We start from the raw sequence: 19,448 nt of genomic DNA on the forward strand, positions 1-19,448 counted from the left end.
TTGCATGAGGGGGACATGGTTGGGATCTAGACCTGAGGTGGATTCATTATTCTGAGCCAGGAAGAGAGATGCCGTACTTTTTGTGGCAGGAAGCGTAAAAGAATAGGTGTGGATGGCTATGGTGGCAGGGAATTGAGGGATTTCCATTTTGCCTGTGCGGTGAGAAGCAAGATTTTCTGCTAAGCATTAGTAGAAAGGTGGTTGGGTGGGAGTAGAGAAGGTTTTAATCCTTGCTGTGGAGAGTGGAAGACAGAGCCGAGCAGGGATGGGTGGGAAGATTCCCAGGCCGCGCCGAGGGTCCTGTTAAGCTGGAAGCTGATCAGTTTTAAGTGACACCAAATCTGTGCATGCTTTAGGATTTTCTTCTCTGGCCGAGGGTTGGGGTTTTTCCAGTTGAGCGTGGCAGAGATTGATGGGGCAAGCTAGTTGATGGGCAATGCAATTGCATGGCTGAAGTGATTAACCACGCGTAGAAAGCAGAGCAGAGAGAGGATGATGATAGGATAGGGGTTGAAAGATCAGGAGAATGTAGAAAGGTCAAGGGCTGGGGAGTCAGGGTAAGGTTAAAGAACTGAGGTAGTGCAAATAAATGAATAGGAGAGCCATAAGGGAAAGATGTTGCCATCAGAAAGGGAGCTTCCGGGTTTAAGATTTCTGAATTATACCAGTATCACAAAAGGGTGACAGTCACTATATTTAACCGGTCTGATAATGACCAATCAGAGTAAAGCACTGCCATACTGGTGTGTACCTCCTGGATCCAGGGCGTGGAGCTGAGGAAGGACTAAGGGTTTGCGCACGGGATGAAGCGTTCTCACGAAGTTGAACTTGTCCAGACCGCTGATGTGACTTGAGAGTGAAAAGGACAACCGTGAACCTGGTACCCATGTCATCAGTAAACGAGAGGCAATTCCTCTTAATATCATCCAAAGTACACTTAGGCTGGAGAACAGTGACAAAAAGAGGAGGAGAGTGGTATAGCCAGATGGCCTATCTTTGTTCTTTGGGCCTGCTGTAACAGAATACCACAGACTGGGTGGCTCATAAATATCAGGAATTTATTTCTCCTATTTCCGGAGGCTGGAAGTCCAAGATCAAAGTGATGGCGGATTCGATGTCTGGTGAGGAGACGCTTCCTGTGCATGGATGACTGTCTTCTCACTTTTATAAGGACACTAATCCCATTCATGAGGGCTCTACCCTCATATCCTGGTCATCTCTCAAAGGCACCACCTCCTAATTCCATCACCCTAGGGGTTAGGATTTCAGCATATGAATTCCGGGGGAGAAACAAACATTCAGAACACAACAGCCTGAGCCTCAGTGGGTCAGAAGTTTTGTGGAACAGTGGCAGAATCAGTCTGGAACAGTGTTGGGAGTAAGTGGCCTTTGGGCCCCACTCATCAGTCTTGAGATTTGGAGGAATAAGTAAGAATTTGGGAAGATGGCAGGGGACAGTGTTTTTTGAGGAATCAGGTTTTAGATGAGAAGCTAGAGGTGATACTAAAAGAGAACGTGAAGATATTTACCTTGGAATGGGCAGAGTTTGGAAGGAGGATAATAATAGGAGGTTCATTCAGGGAGGACAGACATGAAACAATAAGAAAATGTGCAGACATTCAAGGAAAAAGTCAAACGTATTCTTAAAAGTTGATTTATTTTTTAAACCTGAAATTAATCTGTATTCTACACTATTAAACAATCTGACAATCAAAGCAAAACAAAACAGAACATGCAGACAGAGGGGCTAGATGTTGGGGTGCTTAGACTGTGCTTAGAGTGGTAACTTTGGATGACCAGGTGTAAGGCGTGAAGGGATTAACAAACTGCAGCCTTTCCAGATAGCCCTAGAAGTCTCCTGATGGATAGGGGATGGGGAGGAGAGGAGCTCAGGCCAGTGTGGAGGGAGTGAGGCATGGCCTGGAGTGATTGTATTTCCAAGAAATCCCAAGATAGATGAGGAGGCTGTCGTTGGAATGGGTGCCAAGATTTTCGCCAAATGTTGGAAACACTGACAGTCTCTGTGGGACATAGACTATATCTGGTTTTTCCTGAAGCACAGTACACTTGCAGTGTGACTTAATTGTGCTAGAGTTGAGAATAGCATTCTGTCCTCAACTGGAAGCCACAAATCCCTTATTACAGAGTGGGGAGCAGAGATGCATTTCACTGGCAAGCAAGGGTCTGAATTAGTGCGTTCTCATTTTTAGCTCAGCCTGCTGCATGCAGCTTACGGGTACAATGTCAAGTAGCACATAGGTACTCTGCTGATTACTTCGGTGGTCAGGCTTCAATTAGTTATTTGAAAAATGGGGTGATATGCATTGCTCTTCAGACTTTATGGTAGAGAGGTGGGGTGGGCTTAGCCAATGTCTCACTCTGGCACTCAAGTTCTTCCTTGGGGTAAGATATCAAAGGACTGTGGGAAATTTGGTTCATGGCAGAGCTTGAGTGTAAGGAAGAAAAATTAGTGACCTGAGGGGTATTATGAAAATAACTACGTGACAAAAGAACCAAAGATATATGAAATCTTGATGTAATTTGACTTGCAGACGGCCATATTCCTTCTGGCTCTTTAGTATGATGTCTTGCACAAACTTAGCAAATCTCTAAACATGTTTGTGGATGAGTCTTTTGTTGCTCAGGTTACCAGGAGAAAGAAACAGCAAGTGTAAACTTTTATCAGGGCTAATGCTGGAAAGAAATATAGTCATGTGGTGTTGTGATAAGCTGGCTGACCTAAAGATGCCCAAATGGCACCTGGAATTAATGTCTCTACTCACCATGGCGATATGCACTCCATGCCCTGTTATCCATATGCTGTTATGGCTGCTAAGGCCAAGCATTCTACTGGAGGAAAAGCCCTGGATTAGTTGGTGGGTAATAGAAAGATTTCCTTCCTTCCTTCCTTCCTTCCTTCCTTCCTTCCTTCCTTCCTTCCTTCTTTCCTTCCTTCTTCTGCTCACAAATGCTTAGTGCATGCCAGCTTTGTGTTAAGCATCGGAATACAAGGATGACTAAGTTCTCTCTCTTTGCAAGCCCTCTCCAGTGCACTTGGCTATAAGCTTGGCTCTGCTGGGGAAGGCTTCCCAGGTGACATGAACTTTGGCCAATGAAAAGGAGTTTGGGGAGAAGAATATTCATGAGAAGGAATGACATGAGTGAAGGTAATAAGGCAGAAAAGGTAATGGTGTCTTTGGGGGAAGACTGAGAAGTTAGCATTAGGCGAACCTAGGGTGTGTGTTGAAAAGAAGGGCCCAGATTTTGAGGGGTTTCAATTTGAAGTCAAGATGCTCGATTTTTGTCGTCTAGGCAAGGGGGAGCTACTAAAGCAAGGGAGTGAAATGATCATGCTTGCGCTTCAGCAACATCCTTGCAGTGGCTGTGTGGAGGGTTCTAGAATGGAGCAACTGACACAGTTATATGGAAACAGTCGGGACCTTGCTACTCCAAGCATCCTTCTTGGAGCATCTGCATCACTTGGGAGCATGTTAGAAATGCAGCCTCTTGGGCATCACCCAGAAATACTGAATCACTTTAATGAGATTCCCAGGTGACGTGTATATACAGTAAATCTAGAAACACTGATTCAGAAGCAATGCTAATAGCTCTTATGGCATTCATGTAGGTCCCATGGGAGGGGCAACCTGACCTGTTCTTTCTCGTATTCTACAGATTCACAGACAGTTCCAAAAACTCCATTTTTGAAAGGCTGATAGAAATTTAAGAAATTTTTGTGTGTATTTCAATAATTGGAAAAATTCTTTTAAGCCATGGCTTTTCAAAAACATTTTAGTCATGGACTCTCTTTTCTTTTTTTTTTTTTTTAAGATTTTTTTTTTTAAGTAATCTCTGCACCCAATGTGGGCTTCGAACTTACAACCCCAAGATCTAGAGTCTCATGCTCTTGTGACTGAGCCAGCCAAATGCTCCATGGACTCTTATAACTGTGTGAATGGGTTCCGGAGGGCAAACATAAGACAATATCTTATCTATGCTATTTTCTTTTCTTTTTTCTCTTTTCTTTTCTTTCTTTCTCTTTCTTTCTTTCTTCTTTTCTTTCCTCCCTTCCTCCCTTCCCTCCCCTTTCCTTCCTTCCTTTCTTTTTCTTCCTTCCTTTCTCTTTCTTTCTTTCTTTCTTCCTTTCTTTTTCTCCTTCTCCTTTAAAAGTAGGCTTCATGCCCAGTGCAGAGCCCAACATGGGGCTTGAACTCATGACTCTGAGATCAAGACCTGAGCTGAGATCAGGAGTCAGATGCTTACCTGACTGAGCCACCGAGGCACCCTAAGGCTGTTTTATTTCTCAAGCTTGGTGACGGTATACGGATGTTCATGTATTATAATCTGCCATTTTTGGTTAGTTGTAATATTTTATATTCAAATTCATAAAGTCTTGATTAAACAGTCATGTTTAGTGATCTACAAAAGAAACAGAACAAGAACCAAGGTGGTACCTCAAGACTGATGTGAGGAGTGGGAGTAGAATCGAAATGATGGTGATAGCATTCACGTACAGAGCGATACTTACATTAGTTGAGGGCACAATAAATACTATTTGTGGGGAAACTTGCTATGTGCTGGACACTTTCAGTATTTTATATGCAACTCATTTAATGCTCATGACTCCAGGAGGTAGGACTGATTACTTATCTCTATTTCAAAGGGATATTTTCACAGCTGAAAAAACTCAGATATGAAGGTGTCAGCTACTCAGTGCAAAGCCACAGAGGAACTAGGATTTGAACTCAGTTTGGGGAGATCTCAGGTCTTTTTTATTTTTTTAATTTTTTTTTTAAGTTTATTATCCTTGAGACGTAGAGAGAGACAGAGCATGAGCAGGGGAGGGGGAGACACAGAATCCGAAGCAGGCTCCGGGCTCCGAGCCGTCAGCACAGAGCCCGACCCGGGGCTCGACCCCCGAACCGCGAGATCACTACCTGACCCGAAACCGGATGCCTAACCGACTGAGCCACCGAGGCGCCCCAGGTCTCAGCTCTTAAATAGCACGCTAAAGTGTAGTGTGGACAGCCTCTCTGCCTGGACAGGTGTGATAGAAGAAGACGGAGGAGGCAGGATCATAATAAAATCAATGTAGTCTTTGTCCTGGGCCCGGTCAGAGAACGGCAAATGCCATACGTTTGTGGCCTTAGAGTGGCAACTTTTGCAGTATTTGTTAGCTGTCCTGTGTGCACCTGAACTTGGAAAAATGCAGTCTGGAGGCAGAAATGAATGATAGTGAGAAAAAAGTCCGTGTTTGAATTTCAAATGTAGAGAAAATCCACGAATTGAAACAAACAAACGAACGATATAAGAACTTTCCTTGGAAACACTACACTACAGTAGCCCTCCCCCACTTTTTTGTGACTGAACTCGTAACCATCCTTCAAGACTCAGGTAAATGTCATCCTGCCGTGAATCCCGTTCCCGTTTTTTGACATGGGAAGTTCCCTCCTTTTATCCCCATCCCCTCTCCTCGGATGCTAATCGCTGCGATTTAGTGAGCAATACCGCGTACTGGCCACGTAAGCACTTCACTTATTTTATGTTCTTTTAATAGTGCTATGGATAGTTACCACTCTCCTCATTTTATAGAGGAGGAAACCGATGTCTTTCGGGATGGAGTCATCTGACATCATGCAGTTAACGAGTGGCAGAGCCAGAACTGAAACCCCAGAAGTCTGACCCCGGAGCTGGATCCCTCCTCACCACAGAGCCATCTGCCTCTCGTCACCTTGATTTGTCTTTTTTTCCCCTCTCTCCTGAAGTCCTTCTAAGCCATTCATTTAAAGCATTGAGGGTATCCTGCACCTGGGTGCTTTTTCCGGTGCTGGGACCACATCAGTGGCTACACAAAGGGGCTTCCAGTCTGAGCACAAGGTGGAGGGCAAGGTCTTCTAGAAAGTGAGGACGGCACAAATAAAGGTCCGGAAGGGAGACCGAGCACAGCCTTAGCAGAACTCCGGCACTGCGGGAGCACAGGGTTCATTGCTGTGAAGGAAGGGGGAGTCTTGAGGCTGGAGAGCTGAGTGGTGTCCAGACCATCCAGCTTCTCTGACGTCTGGAAGGACTCTGGGGTGCAATTTTATTCTGAGGGGAATGGGAGCCACCAAACGGTCTTAAGGAAATTTGGCAAGTGTTGATTTAAACTACATCCGTTTACATATCGGCACTTAATTCGTGACTTTAAAGAACTCAGTCGGCCGTTAACTTCACGTTCAGAAAGTCTCATTCAAGAAGTTTTTAAAGAATAACAATGAAAGACATTGGGGAAAAAAAACAATAAAATGTAACACTTTATTTTTATTATTATTATTTTTTTATCTTAGAAGGAATTCACCAAAGGCTTCATATTATGCTATGGCATCTTTAATTATAAAAATAAGCAAATAAAATAACTTGCATCTGTCATTACCATGATATGTTTCATAACCTTTATATGCACATGGAGCTTAAAAATGTAATTTAACAATAAATAATGACATATACCAGATATGCTCACTGTTTATTCCAGTACTCAGCCAAAAACCTAAATATCATTTAAATTATAAATACATAATGCAAATATAATGGCACAAAAATGTCTAAAGTGCAACCAAATCACGATAGAAGAATCATGCAAGCTGGTCTAGGTCAGCCCCCGAATCACTCTGTGCAGCAAACACAAGACGAAGCTTTGGAAGTTTAAAGGGGAGTCGGAAGGAGTGGGGTCGGATGGGGACAAGAGAAGCAAAAAACTAGCAACATCGTGAGAACTGCTTCTTTCCATACGTGTGGATATATGTATTATAGATACATATAGAAGTATCGCTGTGGGGAAAAAAGGGGGGTACCACGGTTTGAAGAGGTCACAGCAAACAAAGAGAACCTACTGGACTGAAGTAAGAGAGAATTTGGCTAGGAATCCTCGTGAACTACTTGTCGCATTGGGGTCCTGGCTTAGTGGGTTTGCGAAATGGACACAACACACATACTTGGGTAGCTTTTCTGGTTCAGAGAAGTCAGCCTTGCCTGGGGGGTGGGGGCTGGGGAGGGCGGGAGGGGGAGAGTCAACTTAGCGTGTGGTCTACCTGATTTCCAAGAGGCTAAGGCAGTGTCCATATGTTTGGGGACCTGGGGATGGGACAGTTCTGAGTATAAAAATGCTCTTAACAATCCGATGTCAGCACGCTTAGAGGCTGTGTGGGGACAAAGGCAGCAACGCCGTGCTGCTCTTGCTGCTGGGTCTGCTGCGATTGCCCTTGGTCCTTGAGCAGCGCGTTACTGCTTTTAAAGGCTTTATGGTAAAGTTGTATTGCTTTTCATTTTTCTGGAGATGTGCCCTCCCTCCTCCCACCAGGAACCCTATCACTCGATTTGGTCAAATCTTGAGTTCAACCTAGTGAGAGTCAAGCACCAATGGTTTCTACCTAAGCGAGTTTGGAGTGGCCCCTGCAGTCCTACCCCTCCTCCTTCTTTCTCCCTCAACATTGACCTTTGGTGGGCAGTGACGCTCTTAAGGGACTGTTGGGTTCAAGGACAGTGACCCTGAGAAACTACTGTTGTTCATAGATAGGTTAGTCATTTGGCTTTGGTGGTTGCCATCTTGTAAACATCACGGCAGAAATAATCAAACCACCAGCTCTTTTTTCCCGCTCTTTTTTTTTCTTTTTTTCTTTTTTCTTTTTTTTTTCTTTTTTTTTGTTTTTTTTTTGTTTTTTTTTTTTTACATTTTTTATTTTTTTATTTTTATTTTTTTTTGCGATCCTACAGAGATGGCCCAGCTGCCAGGACTACTTTGGCAGGCAGCGTGCTACAGGACAAAAATGTAAGAGGAGTCTATTAAGGCTGGACAGCCCAGGGTTATTTATACCCCCTCAGCCCCAAGTCCCCGGAACTGAAGACCCAAAGGCTGATTGACTCGTTCCTGATCGATTTAATGGAAAGTCTCCCACGCCGTCATCAGTTTGCCAGAGCTATCAGGCACGGATGAGAGGCGGTGAGACAAGAATTGCCACTTCCCAAGATAGAGTAGGCCTTATGACGCTGTAAGTGGTCCAAGCCCAAAGGGATGCTCTTTTTGGTTCCCGTAATTCCCAGTTGGATGTGACAGAGCCGTTTCAGGAGAGATCTAAGTCAAGAGTAGCCTCTGGGTTGAGGTGGGCTGGGAGATTAACATTTTACCTGGGGTCCTTCAGATAAACCTGTTGGGTTTTCCTATCTCGTACAGGCCCATCTTAAGTTTTGATGTTGAGTAAAACTACTTCTACCCCCTTAAGTTATAAAAAAGGCCACAAGGAGCATTTATGTGGATATCTGGAAGTGAGATAGTTATTCCATTCCCAGGAAAAGAAAAATAAAGCTAAGTTACAAAACTAAATCTATATGCAATAAAGTTATTATATACTGCTTTGTTTAAGCAGAGTCCTCTGGAATTTATGTACAGTACATTAGTTTTCAGCTATTTATATTCCACAGTTCGACCTTAAGATTCTCTGGTTTTAAGACAATTGTTAAAGGTACTTTTAAAGCTCTGAGCAGTTACAGTACATAAAGATGTTAGCTTTTTGTTTTTCATTAGATGCAAGAAGATGCGGGCTCAAACTCTGGTTGAAGAGCCAGGCTTGAGCAATTTGGTAAATGTGTTGGAAAGGAAATTACACACTAGAGGATCAAGACCATAAGATACTAGCTCATGAGAGATCAAGAATTCAAACACGACATTCATATTCGTCCATGGCCAGCACAGATTCATCACACGAATTCCATTTAACATCTTTATGAGCGTTTAAGACATGCATTTAAGTTAAGTTGCTTCTCATCAGCTAACTCTACTGGGGCAACCATCCTAAAAGGCCTCCACATCTTCCAATTACAAGGACTGGGCCTTACGCGAATGCTCTGTGTTTGAGAGTAGTTTGAGGGGACCCGGGAGAAGACATGGTAGAGGGAAGTGATCAAAAGGGTACTCTCTCCTGCCGAGAGGCAGAAAGATCACACGTATTCTGTCTGTGGGAACGCTGCCATCGCAGAATGTTGGGATATTGATTACAGAAGCCTAGTTTCATGCAGTTTTCTGTCAGGGGAATAGAAAATAGGAACTACTTAAAAAAAAAAAATCAAACCAGGCACAGTACACTCAAAGTTGGTGCTCGAACACCTTTAAAATGATACTAGTTGGGCGAGGTTGGGAACACCTCTCCCCGCTTATGCACTCTCTTGTGAGGTGCGTTTGATGTGGGAGGGAGAGGCCACCTCACCTCGGAGGTTCCTGAGGAGGACTTTCAGCTTCTGCGGCTCGCTCGTGCGCCTCCTGTTGAAGTCAGCTCGCGGGTATGTTTGGGCACAGTGATCTGTCTGCAGGATGTGAAAGAGGCTGGCCATGTTGGGCCCAATTTTCTCCATCAGGCTGTCTCTGATGGTGCTGACTGTGTCTTCATCACATTCCAGGAGGCTTCGGACAAGTCTGTTATAGTATCTGCAAGGCAGATATACAGGCAACGGTCAGTCGGCGAGAGCCAGGCAAGACCCGGTCTTTTATCCGGGCTGCAGCCAACGCCATCCGCCGTGGCCAGACCATGCGTGCGAGCACAAATGGTTGGCAGCTGGCAGCCATGTCTGCAAATCTTAAAAACGTAGAAACGCATAGCTAGATGGGCTCACAAAGACCGTGCAGTGGCTACGTCATCATCTCACAGAGAAGAAACAAACGTGGGAGGAGCTAAAGCGACTCGTCTGAGGTCGTACAATGGGTTAGTGGTAGTAACGAGACTTAGTCCAACGTAAGGAGGTGCGCCCAGCCCCGGCCACTTACATGAAGAGTCGCTGGCACAGGAATTGGCAGGTATTTTGATGCCCCTTTGCAATTTTCCTTTTGTTTCGTGGTGTGTGTGCAGGTGCGCGTGCACCTGAGCGCATACTCAGACTTCACTTCTATTTTCAAAGGAGGCCCCTGCCTTCGAGTGTCTCACGCGTTTTACTCCCCAACCTAATTTCCCCATCACGTGCTCAGCTCGCCTTGCTAGAGGCCATGGGCTGCTCTCATTCTCAGTCTTCCTTCAGAGGCGCATTGCGGTCAGAAGGCCGAATGCCAGGCAAAGAGGACACTTACATGGAAACATTAGTGGTCCTTGACATTTTCCGCTTCAATAACTCCCCCCAAGTCTTCTCCTACTGCTCTAGCTTTTGCGGGCCTCTTCCTTTTGTTGGACATTTTACAGATCCCTGCTTAGCATCACACGGGGCAGCAGTGCATGGTCTAGGGATGGTTCTGTTTCCTCTACTGGGCAGTGAACTTATTGAAGGCAGGATTCGTGGCTTTATTTTTGGTAACCCTCATGTGCCGGGGTCCCGGGGCCACGCTGCCTGCTTCCTGTCAATTTGTTAATTTATTTCGTGGTCACTGAGGAAATGGGGAGTTTTAGACATAATAATTCTTTCCAATAAGTCATGGTTCCAGGAAGAAAAATTAGAGGTAGGTGTGGTTAAGTTCAAACAAACAAAAAAAACCCCTTTGGGTTTGATATAAATCACCTTCATTTTAGATGCAAGTTGTTTAGGTATAGCAAACCCTGAAGCTAAGTGTTATGGCTCAGGAACAAGCTGTCTAATATTTACAGCGTATGCATTACTTGTCCTGTTCATTGGGAAGACAGTTCAGGTAATTTTCCAACGCGAGGTGGGACGTGTTTGCTCCACTTGGAGGTGGCACTTGTCAAAACCCATTAGCTCTGTGTGCACTAATAAGAGACTCTCCCGATGACAGTGACCTCCAGTATTTATGTGGGGAGACTCTTTCCTCAGAGGAGCCTGCGGGTCACTGGGGCCACAAGATCTTCCATGAAAAGAAACCTGTTTATTTTTAACTCACCTCGCAGAGCACAGGATCAAACATCCTTCCAGAATAACTTAACCCCCCAGAGAGGTCCTTTCAAGGATGTACGGTAAACAGAGTGGAACACGGGTAATGAAGCAGAGCGGTCACCCTTCCGTGGGCGAGCAGATGAAGCTGGGGGCCGAACGAAAGAGAAATCCTGCCGCCTGGGTCTCAGACACAGTCCTGGCTCTACCCCTCCCACGAGGGAGGATTATATCCAGCTGTTGTTAAAATTGGGATTCTCTGGCACAGAAACACATTTTCCAGCCCTTCGGAATTATAAAGCACATGAGTCAAAGCAGATCTCACTTGGATGGGGACATGGGGAGAAAGATGGTTTTGGAAAAACTGAGAATAAACTACTTTGCACCAACGGCTTCAGATACCTACGCACCCACATAGATCCCCAGGCACCCCTTTACTCTTGGGCTCTGCAAGGACATGGGTCCCCGTGATCTCTGGGTCCATTTCACAGGGCGATTAGATCTTAGAGAATAAGGTTTCTGACCTCTCACCCTCCTGGCCCCCAATCAGGACTTTGTAACTTAAAGCGAACCCTTTCACTTCTAGAAAGAACTGTTCACAACAGATGACCCCCCCCCCCCACCCGCCCTCACTGCCCCTGCCAAATGAGCTACAGAAGAAGGCCTTTCCTTAGACTGACATTGAAGGCTCTTGCCCGGATGACGAAGTCTCACCCCAGTAAGGAAACCAAGCTTCTGTCATTAGCCTCGCCTCTTTAAGGCCAGATGTGCCTCTTGCGTTCCACTTTGTCAAAGCACTTACTCTCCCTCTTTGAGGGTGCCTACCTTTACTGCTACTTTCGCTGCTCACCAAGATAAGACACCTGTTTTTGGTGTTTCTGGATGAGGACCTCACCAGCCTGACCACCCTGGTGACACCCTCCAAATCTACCCTTAGCTTCTCTTGTGGAGCTTTGTTAACTCAACAAGGGCAGGCTAAGAGGGCTCCCTGTAAAATGTCCATGGCTCCATTACTGCTCCTCCAAGTCTGGAAAATGTGTCAACCTGTCAGGCTGCCTTGAGGCCAACATCATTTGCCAGAGTGAGCCACAGTTTAGGCCCGTGCCTCTCCATTAAGGACTAGAATACACAGGAATGGCACTGACCTCTGGGATTGTGTGGATGAATGAGACAGACCCTTCCCATCTAGAAGTCACTGAGTGAGATTATTTAAGAGATCGTGTCTCCAGCACAAGTTGAATTAGCCATTGCCACGTATTTGTCCCGCACCATCGTGTACCCACGGTTTATGTTACTATAGCTGTTGGTAAGATGTGCCTTCTCTTTGAGGAGATAACTTACCAAATTTAATCGTTGATCACCGTGGGACACATGTATTCATTTCTCCTTGGTAGTCTATTTTTTTCCTCCTTTTATTCTACTTGGACTGTGGAGATTTCCTACAAGTTTTACTGGTTGCCATTTTTGAAGCAGACATCGAATAGCTTGGCTCAAGGCCACATGCATTCTAGGCCCTACTCTGTCAATTCGCTAGCTGTGTGACTTTCAGCCGGTCACTTCCTTCTCTGGGCCTCTGTGTTTTCAATCAGTAAAATGAGGCGTTTACAGTCTATGCCCGTCTCCAGCTATGGCATTCTATGTTTCTAGGGATTTGATACATAATTTCCTTCTTAACTGAACAAGGATGGTGCAGGTCTGCTTTAGGTTCATCCTCTGCAAGAGCAGTTAGAACTATTTCAGAAGGGTCCTTTCTTCACCTTTATAGGGGTTGGCAGGATGTGCTGCAGGGACTTGATGGGCTAAGTGTTCTGATCACCCAGCCTGGAAGGACCTTCTAAAGCATGTTTCTTTCCTCCCACTTTGAAAATTCCATCCCTGGCCTTTTTTTTTTTTTTTTCTTGGTAAAGAATAACATCAGATATTCTCCATAGCTACTGTTTCAGCCATGCTTTACCCAAATACACACATACTGCCTAGGAACGTTCTGTGTGAGGGTTTATAAATAGTCCTTTGTTTCCCTTGATCAATATTATTCTTCTGTTTCCTGTTCCCTATCCATGCCCTAGAGAGCTGGAAGCTTTGTCAGTTTTCCCACCCTGGATCTGGATTGGTCTGATTTCTTCCCAAGCCTCACGCCTCCCAGCTTGCCTGATCAATTTTGCCTGCGTCCCTCATGGCTAAGAGAGCAGTTTGCGAATTCAGTCAGGGGGACAGCCAACTCGCCTTTGTCTTCTGAGCGCATTTCTCCCGTGGAAAACGTCCCTGTTCTGGCTCCCGGGCTAGTCACAGGCTTTTGGATTCTCCCAGGCCCAAATCTCATGCTAGATAAGTCACAGGAAGGTGGAATGAACCTGTAACTACTTCCCTTTGCAATTCGGTGCCAACTGGCACAACTTAATGTGTCTCTGTGGTGGGACAGAGGCTGGGAAAGCAGGATGTTTCAGGAGAGTGAGGAGCTTAAATAGAGCAAACCAAGCCCAGCATGGAACCGGAAATCTCTACAGTTCGGAGCAGGAATAATATTAACCAGTTGAAGTGAAATAATGGGAGAAAGGGCTGCATGAAGATTCTGGTCTTCAGGAGATGGCCACTTTCCCCCACTGTCCGAATAAGCGTGATTTCCCAAGATGAAAAAGGGACATGACCAGGCTCCTGTGGCCATCTGATAGAAGTGGTGTAAAAGGAAGCCCATTGAAAGCAACAGTGGCCTGATTAAAAACTCCTATTCCTAGTCGCTTCTTAGATATTTAGGATCACCAGTCCAGAGTCTATATTATCCTTTCTATACGACCTCTCCCTTTATAAATGGAAGATACGACCTCAGTTGAAATCGAGAGGTTCGCATCGCCTCAAAGTTGGTCACATGCCATATTGTAAGTCACAAATTGTCACAGGATCCTTAACGGTCTAGACTTACAACGGTGGCTTTGCCAACATACCCCTGCCCCCGCCAGCTGCCCCGCAAACACATACTTTGTCCTTAGCCCCTGTCTACTAAAAATTCTTTTCTTTTTTTTTTTTTTTTTCCTTTGTGCTGAAGGGAGACTCCAACAATTAGCCAGCGATTTTATTTTATTTTTTCCTTCTTCTTTTCAGATGTCACAAGAATCTTTTTGGGAGAATTTTAAGACCAAGATCAATATAAAGAGATAGGCCATTTGAGATAAATGTGGGATTTGATTTTCTTGTTCTGAGGAAATCAGCTCGGACCCAAGGACACGGTCGCTTCTCAGCACCGAACAAATGATTTTATAAGTTGACATGAGGTTCTGGAGAGCCTTTACCGTGTGCTTCAGTGTGAATCAGAAATTTTACAGAGTTTTAATGTCAGGGGCCTTTAATGTCAGTTCCCTAAGGAAGACCTACCTTTCCCGTCTTCTACTTGCATACATGGGTGTGACTAAATCACTGGTAAGCCCCTGGAGGAGCAGGCTGTTGGTGCTATCCGAAGAAGGGACAGAACCTGGCTAGGAGATTAAGCAGGGAGGCTCCTGTTAGCTCTCCGGTGGTCCGGGCAATAGGTAATAGGACTGATCAGTGTGTGCAGATTTGGCTGGGGAGTCAAAGGATCATAGTGCTTCAGGACTAGGCGGCGAGTTTCAGGCCGTGTGGCATCACAGTAGGGCTCAACGTGTCCCAGCCTCACTGTCCCTGCCATACCTCCATGCCAGCCCCACCGGCACCTCTCCTAACTTGATCGCAGATGGGGAAGCCCAGGTCTTGCTGGGCAACTTTGTAGGTCGTGGAATGAGGATGTCAGCCCTCTCGTGTCTTGGGTGTCCACTCCCGGCTGGTAAAGACAGTGAGTCGGCCGCACCGAAAGGCCGGTGCTCAGCTATGATTACTTCCGGGGTTTTGGGTCATGTTAGAATACTCAGATGAGAATATGAGCACTTGCCAGAAACATCGTTCCAGGAAATTCTGGACTAGAGAAAGAACGAACATGGGCCTGGGAGGGGGAATCATCTAGTCCAGCCATCTCACTTTTCACAAAGGAAATCTGAGTCCCCAACGAAGTGACCTGGCTTATTCTGGGCTACCTGCTGGAATATGTGCTTGGGCTTGGGACTGCTCAGAACACATGCGGATTTGAAAGTCTGCATTATGCTCTCTGTCTCTCAAAAACAAATAAACATTAAAAAAATTTTTTTGGAAAAAGGGCGCCTGGGTGGCTCAGTCAGTGAAGCATCTGACTTCAGCTCAGGTCATGATCTCGTGGTTTGTGAGTTTGAACCCCACATCAGGCTCTGTGCTGACAGCTCAGAGCCCGGAGCCGGCTTCAGATTCTGTGCCTCCCTCTCTCTGCCCCTGCCCTGCTCGTGCTCTGTCTCTCTCTGTCTCTCAAAAATAAATAAACGTTAAAAAATTTTTTTTAAAAGTCTGCATTATGACATTTGACCGGGGTTTTTATAATGGCCAACTGTACCGTGCACAGTCATAATTTCAGCCGAATGTGGTATCTCAAAAGCTTGTGTCCATAAACTTCACAATGCCCTTCAGGCTTATTGTGAGAAACTGACAATGAAAATGCACTCAGGGATGCCACAGATGGAGCTTTCTATTAGCTGCATGGAAAGACTTTTCCTATAACAGTGAGGAAAAAAAAAAATCCAGGCTGCTTAAGCTGTCACAACCAATCACAAACATATTTTCCCTGCAAAAGCTGGGAAGGCTGCAAGCTAAAATAAGATCATGACTGTGGCAATTAACCCCCTTCTGTGTCTGGCTCTGCCACCGCCCTGCCCCCCCTCCCTCCCCAGTGCAAAAAAGCGGACTCATTCTGTACCTGTTGGAGAAGTGATTGGGGAGCTGGACCACCTCGGTGATGGCTTCGGGGTTCCGCTTGGCGACGCTGCACACATTCAGCTTGCTGTAGCACTCCTCTTGCACCTCAGCAATCATCCTCTGGAAAGTGGAGCATCTCCGAATGGCGAGGAAGACCTTGGAGGTGACCCCATTGGCGATGCACTTTAAGCTCTCTTTGACAAATGCTTTTCCCTGCCAGGCAAGGGGTAGGAGGAGAAGCTTTAGCTCGAGCTGCCCAGAGAGGACGGGGCATACAATATGTGGAACTTAAGGGGACTTGCCTTGGCGCGGTCCCCTGGCCGTCTGTATGTCTTCGCATGCCGCGACCAGGATTAAAAAAAAAAAAAAATGTCCCTACTCTCGTAGACTACCTTCAGAATTGAGCTCCGTAGAGATAATGAGACAGGAGAAAGAAAGAGACCCACAATCAGCCACCCTGCAGCTTGAACGTAGCCACGATGCGGTTTTGTCTTGGGATCGAGACTTTGATAACTCACAAGCCAGGATGCTGGGTCCTACAGTGAGAACTTCTTTGTTGGAAGAACATTTTTATTTCCTCTTGAAGAGGCGAGGATTTTCTGGTCATCACCCCTCCCTTATAAGATAACCTGTGTCAGTGTGTGACAATCGTGCATTAGAGGGTGGGGAGCGTCTCGTACAGAACCGGCTTCCTGGCGGAAAGTGTGTGTGTGTGTGTGTGTGTGTGCATGTGTGTGCACACGTGCACGCGCACACGCGGGAGTGTGCATGCACACCCTGGAGCTGGGGATTTCAGTTGAGGAGGCTGAGAGGCACAGCTGCTTCCCTACAAGACTAGCTCCTAAGAACAATAGTCTAGCACACTGTTAACGACAAGCAGCCAGTGGAAGGCAGGGGTCAAGGTCTGCTTACCTGAGTGTCAAATTTAGCAGCGCTGTACAAGAAGGATTTACAGATGTCGTACATCCCATCTGTATCACAGGTGGAGTTCTCCAGGCAGGCAAAAGCCCCGCAGCCAACCTGCAGAGCACTGTTGAGGCAGCGAACCACTTCAGCTGAAAGAGACAAATCCATCCAATCTGGGTCAAGCAGTGAGGGTGATTCGGAAGGGTCGAGGGGGCGCCATTCAAGGACAAGGGGTCAGAAGAACTTCTCTTCGGACGTCTGCGAGGGGGCCAGTAGATAGACCCGTTCAGAGGGGGTGGGGTCGGGGGCAGGCCAGGCAGATCCCTCCTGCACGTGGAAGGAGAGGGCAGGAGCTTTCCCTGTTGGTCTCACCATCACATACAATTTGGGTGGCCGGAGGAGTAAGGTGAGAGTCTGTGGAATGCACAGTGCTTGAAACAGCTCTCCAGCATCAGAGGGTATCACTTAGAGCCCGAAAGCCCGGGAAGGCAGGAGGCAATGGCTGGTGGTCAGGTTTAGGAAGTAGAAGGGCCAGGGAGTCCATTTGGCTTCTGAAAACGCACTCCGGAGTAATAAGAATGGAATTTTAGTCTAAATGGCAGAGGACCATTTGCCAAGGAGTGCGCTTGGAGACCCTTCCAATTTAGGGCTGCTAACTTACCTTCATATTGGCAGAAAGGAATCTGATCCGTTCATGTTTCACCCCAGCCCCCACCATAGGACAGTGCTTAGAGGTATGCATAATCTCTCTCATATTAAAAACCATTTCTCCTTTTTTTTTTTTTTTTAAAAGAAACACAGGTGTGGAATAACAAGGCCAAGGCACCCCTTGTGCAAGACTGGAAGAAAACCGCAAAGAACTTGCATGAGGCTTTCTACATTCTGGATAAGATCTCCCATAAAAGTAATTTCTCTCCTACAGAAAGGGGGGGGGGTGTTCTGGCAAGCAGCTCGGCAAGAAATGATCTGCAGCCTTCATACCATAGGATTCTCCTCTGAGATCAAAAGCCTGGTTCGGTTAGGCTTCCCCTCCCCCTCCCACCACCCGCAGCCTCTGGGATGTTACAAGTCATTTCCCTAATTATATATTTCCACGGGTTCAAATTATAACTTTGCTTTAAGCAGTTTTAATATGCATTAGGGTTGCTATTGTTTTAGGCAAGCTCGAATTGTGAATCACTGCATTTCTATAGCAACTAAGTACAAAAGGAAGTGAAGCAAAGCCCTCCTCTGGGCAGGGACCTGTGCTCTTCGGAGAGGAGCGTTGTCTGCAGCATTTGGACACCTGCGATCCCATCTTTGCTGACAGTCAGGGGAGTGGGGGCAGTAATGTCAGAGGGGCAAGCTGGACAAGTGAAGTCAAAAGGCAGAGGTGTTAATACCGGCTTCCTAAGGACTCTTTTCCTTTAGAGACCAAGATAATACACAATTAACTGCTCTGGGAGTCAGCACGAGAGCGAGACCTTCCCCTTGAAGAAACAGCTGCTACATTTCACAAATACTCTTTTTCAAGGGGGCCCTCTGGCCACGGGCTGCACTGCACGGGCAGCTGAATGAAGGCGCGAGAAAGCCGGAGGAAGAGAAGGAGCAGTGTCGGGGGTGGGATGTGTAGGGTTTTCTCTGCATCTGCCCGGGATTTGTCAGCCTTGAGGGCTATGGTTCGGTAAATCTGTCTGCAGAGGGAGCTTTCTGTGTGTTCTCTGAAGGGGCAGGGAAGTCCAGTTATGGGGACTTAAGGGTGAAGAAAGGGGGACAGCATCAGACAAACCGTGTCTCACCTTAAGATCGGCTTCAGCTTCTGGAAAGTATAGAGAGCGCTTTGAAGCATGCCAACATTCAGGCCTTTCCCCCGCCCCCTCCCCCCCTCCCCCAAGAGGGTACGTGCCAGATTTCAGGCAATCAGGCTAGTAGGCTTATGCAATGAAATACCCTCAGCAGAGCGCCCGGCTTCTTCGTTAGTTGCATGCAATTTATTAAACAAAGGAGCTCCACTTCCTAAGGCTATTGGATTACACTGGCAGTTTATTGCCACCAGGCATGAAGCACATTTATTATCAAGATCAGCCGTCACAGACACAGTTGCAAAAGCGAGAGGCAAATGAGGACAGCTCTTTGGGGGAGAAACCGGTCCTGGGTTTGCCGCTTACCTGAGTTCTGAGCTGCCACCCGGGATTTCCTGGGGCTCACAGAATCATTCTGCTCCGCCTCATGGGTTGCAGAAGCACTGATCACCAGCACCAGAAGCACTGCTGAGTTTTGGAGCATTCTCTGAGAAGTTTCCGCTAAGTTGTTGGGTTTTTTTTTTCCTCCCCCCCTTTCCTCTTTCCCTCTCCCGGCTTGCGTGAAGATGTGGATCTGGATACACTGAAAGCCTAGGTGAGGATTTGATGAGGATTTTTTGTTGCTGCTGATGCTGTTCCTGCTGACGCTTTTGCTGCTGCTGCTGCTGCTGCTGCTGTTGTTGCTGTTGTTGGCTGCTGCTGCTGCTGCTGCTGCTACTGCTGCTGCTGCTGCTGCTGCAGTGGCTGCTTCTTGCACCTCTGGCTTTTGCAAACTGGGGGCCCAAGAGCTGCACCCAGGGATTTTATAGCCGTTCTTATCGGTCCTTAGGATCAGGGACCAATCAGGTCCTTCAACTGGTCTGGCTAGCCAATCGGAGGGCACTCTCATTGGGCTGGAGCTGTTTGACTTCTTAGAAATATTTTCCAGCAAATTAAAAGTACCTGCTGCCAATGTTTTACGTGTGTGTGTGTGTGTGTGTGTGTGTGTGTGTGTGACGGTGTGTGCATGGATGTGTGAAAAGCTATTTTCATGGCGTTAAGGGATGACTGTGTATTGATCGAACTGAGGGAAAATCATGAAAATCTCAACAAGGTGCTTTTGGAAATACATTTTTTTTTTTCAAATGATCTACAGGGGGT

At 46.4% G+C, this 19,448-nt stretch overlaps 1 protein-coding gene across 1 annotated transcript; it reads right to left on the minus strand.

Moving 5' to 3' along the window:
* Positions 1 to 9,060: 9,060 nt before the first annotated feature.
* On the minus strand, positions 9,061 to 18,910 carry STC1 (stanniocalcin 1). Its single transcript, XM_047091813.1, has 4 exons — positions 18,675 to 18,910; positions 16,534 to 16,676; positions 15,623 to 15,834; positions 9,061 to 9,454 (listed from the first exon to the last, which is right to left on the minus strand). Exons 1-4 carry the CDS (start codon positions 18,790 to 18,792, stop codon positions 9,184 to 9,186), a joined length of 744 nt encoding a protein of 247 aa, XP_046947769.1. The 5' UTR covers positions 18,793 to 18,910; the 3' UTR covers positions 9,061 to 9,183.
* Positions 18,911 to 19,448: the final 538 nt, after the last annotated feature.

Source organism: Lynx rufus, unplaced genomic scaffold, assembly GCF_022079265.1.
Source record: "Lynx rufus isolate CCGP_SWC_20201006 ecotype Redwood Valley unplaced genomic scaffold, mLynRuf1.p SCAF_3, whole genome shotgun sequence".
NCBI classification, from domain to species: domain Eukaryota; kingdom Metazoa; phylum Chordata; class Mammalia; order Carnivora; family Felidae; genus Lynx; species Lynx rufus.

What these genes read in the sequence shown, in the direction of transcription:
- STC1 (XM_047091813.1), bottom strand. Translation starts at nt 18,792, where the DNA reads ATGCTCCAAAACTCAGCAGTGCTTCTGGTGCTGGTGATCAGTGCTTCT. An exon ending in CTGCTAAATTTGACACTCAG is followed by an intron (nt 15,835 to 16,533) that starts GTAAGCAGACCT and finishes CTTGCCTGGCAG; the next exon opens with GGAAAAGCATTTGTCAAAGA. An exon ending in CCCAATCACTTCTCCAACAG is followed by an intron (nt 9,455 to 15,622) that starts GTACAGAATGAG and finishes TCTGCCTTGCAG; the next exon opens with ATACTATAACAGACTTGTCC.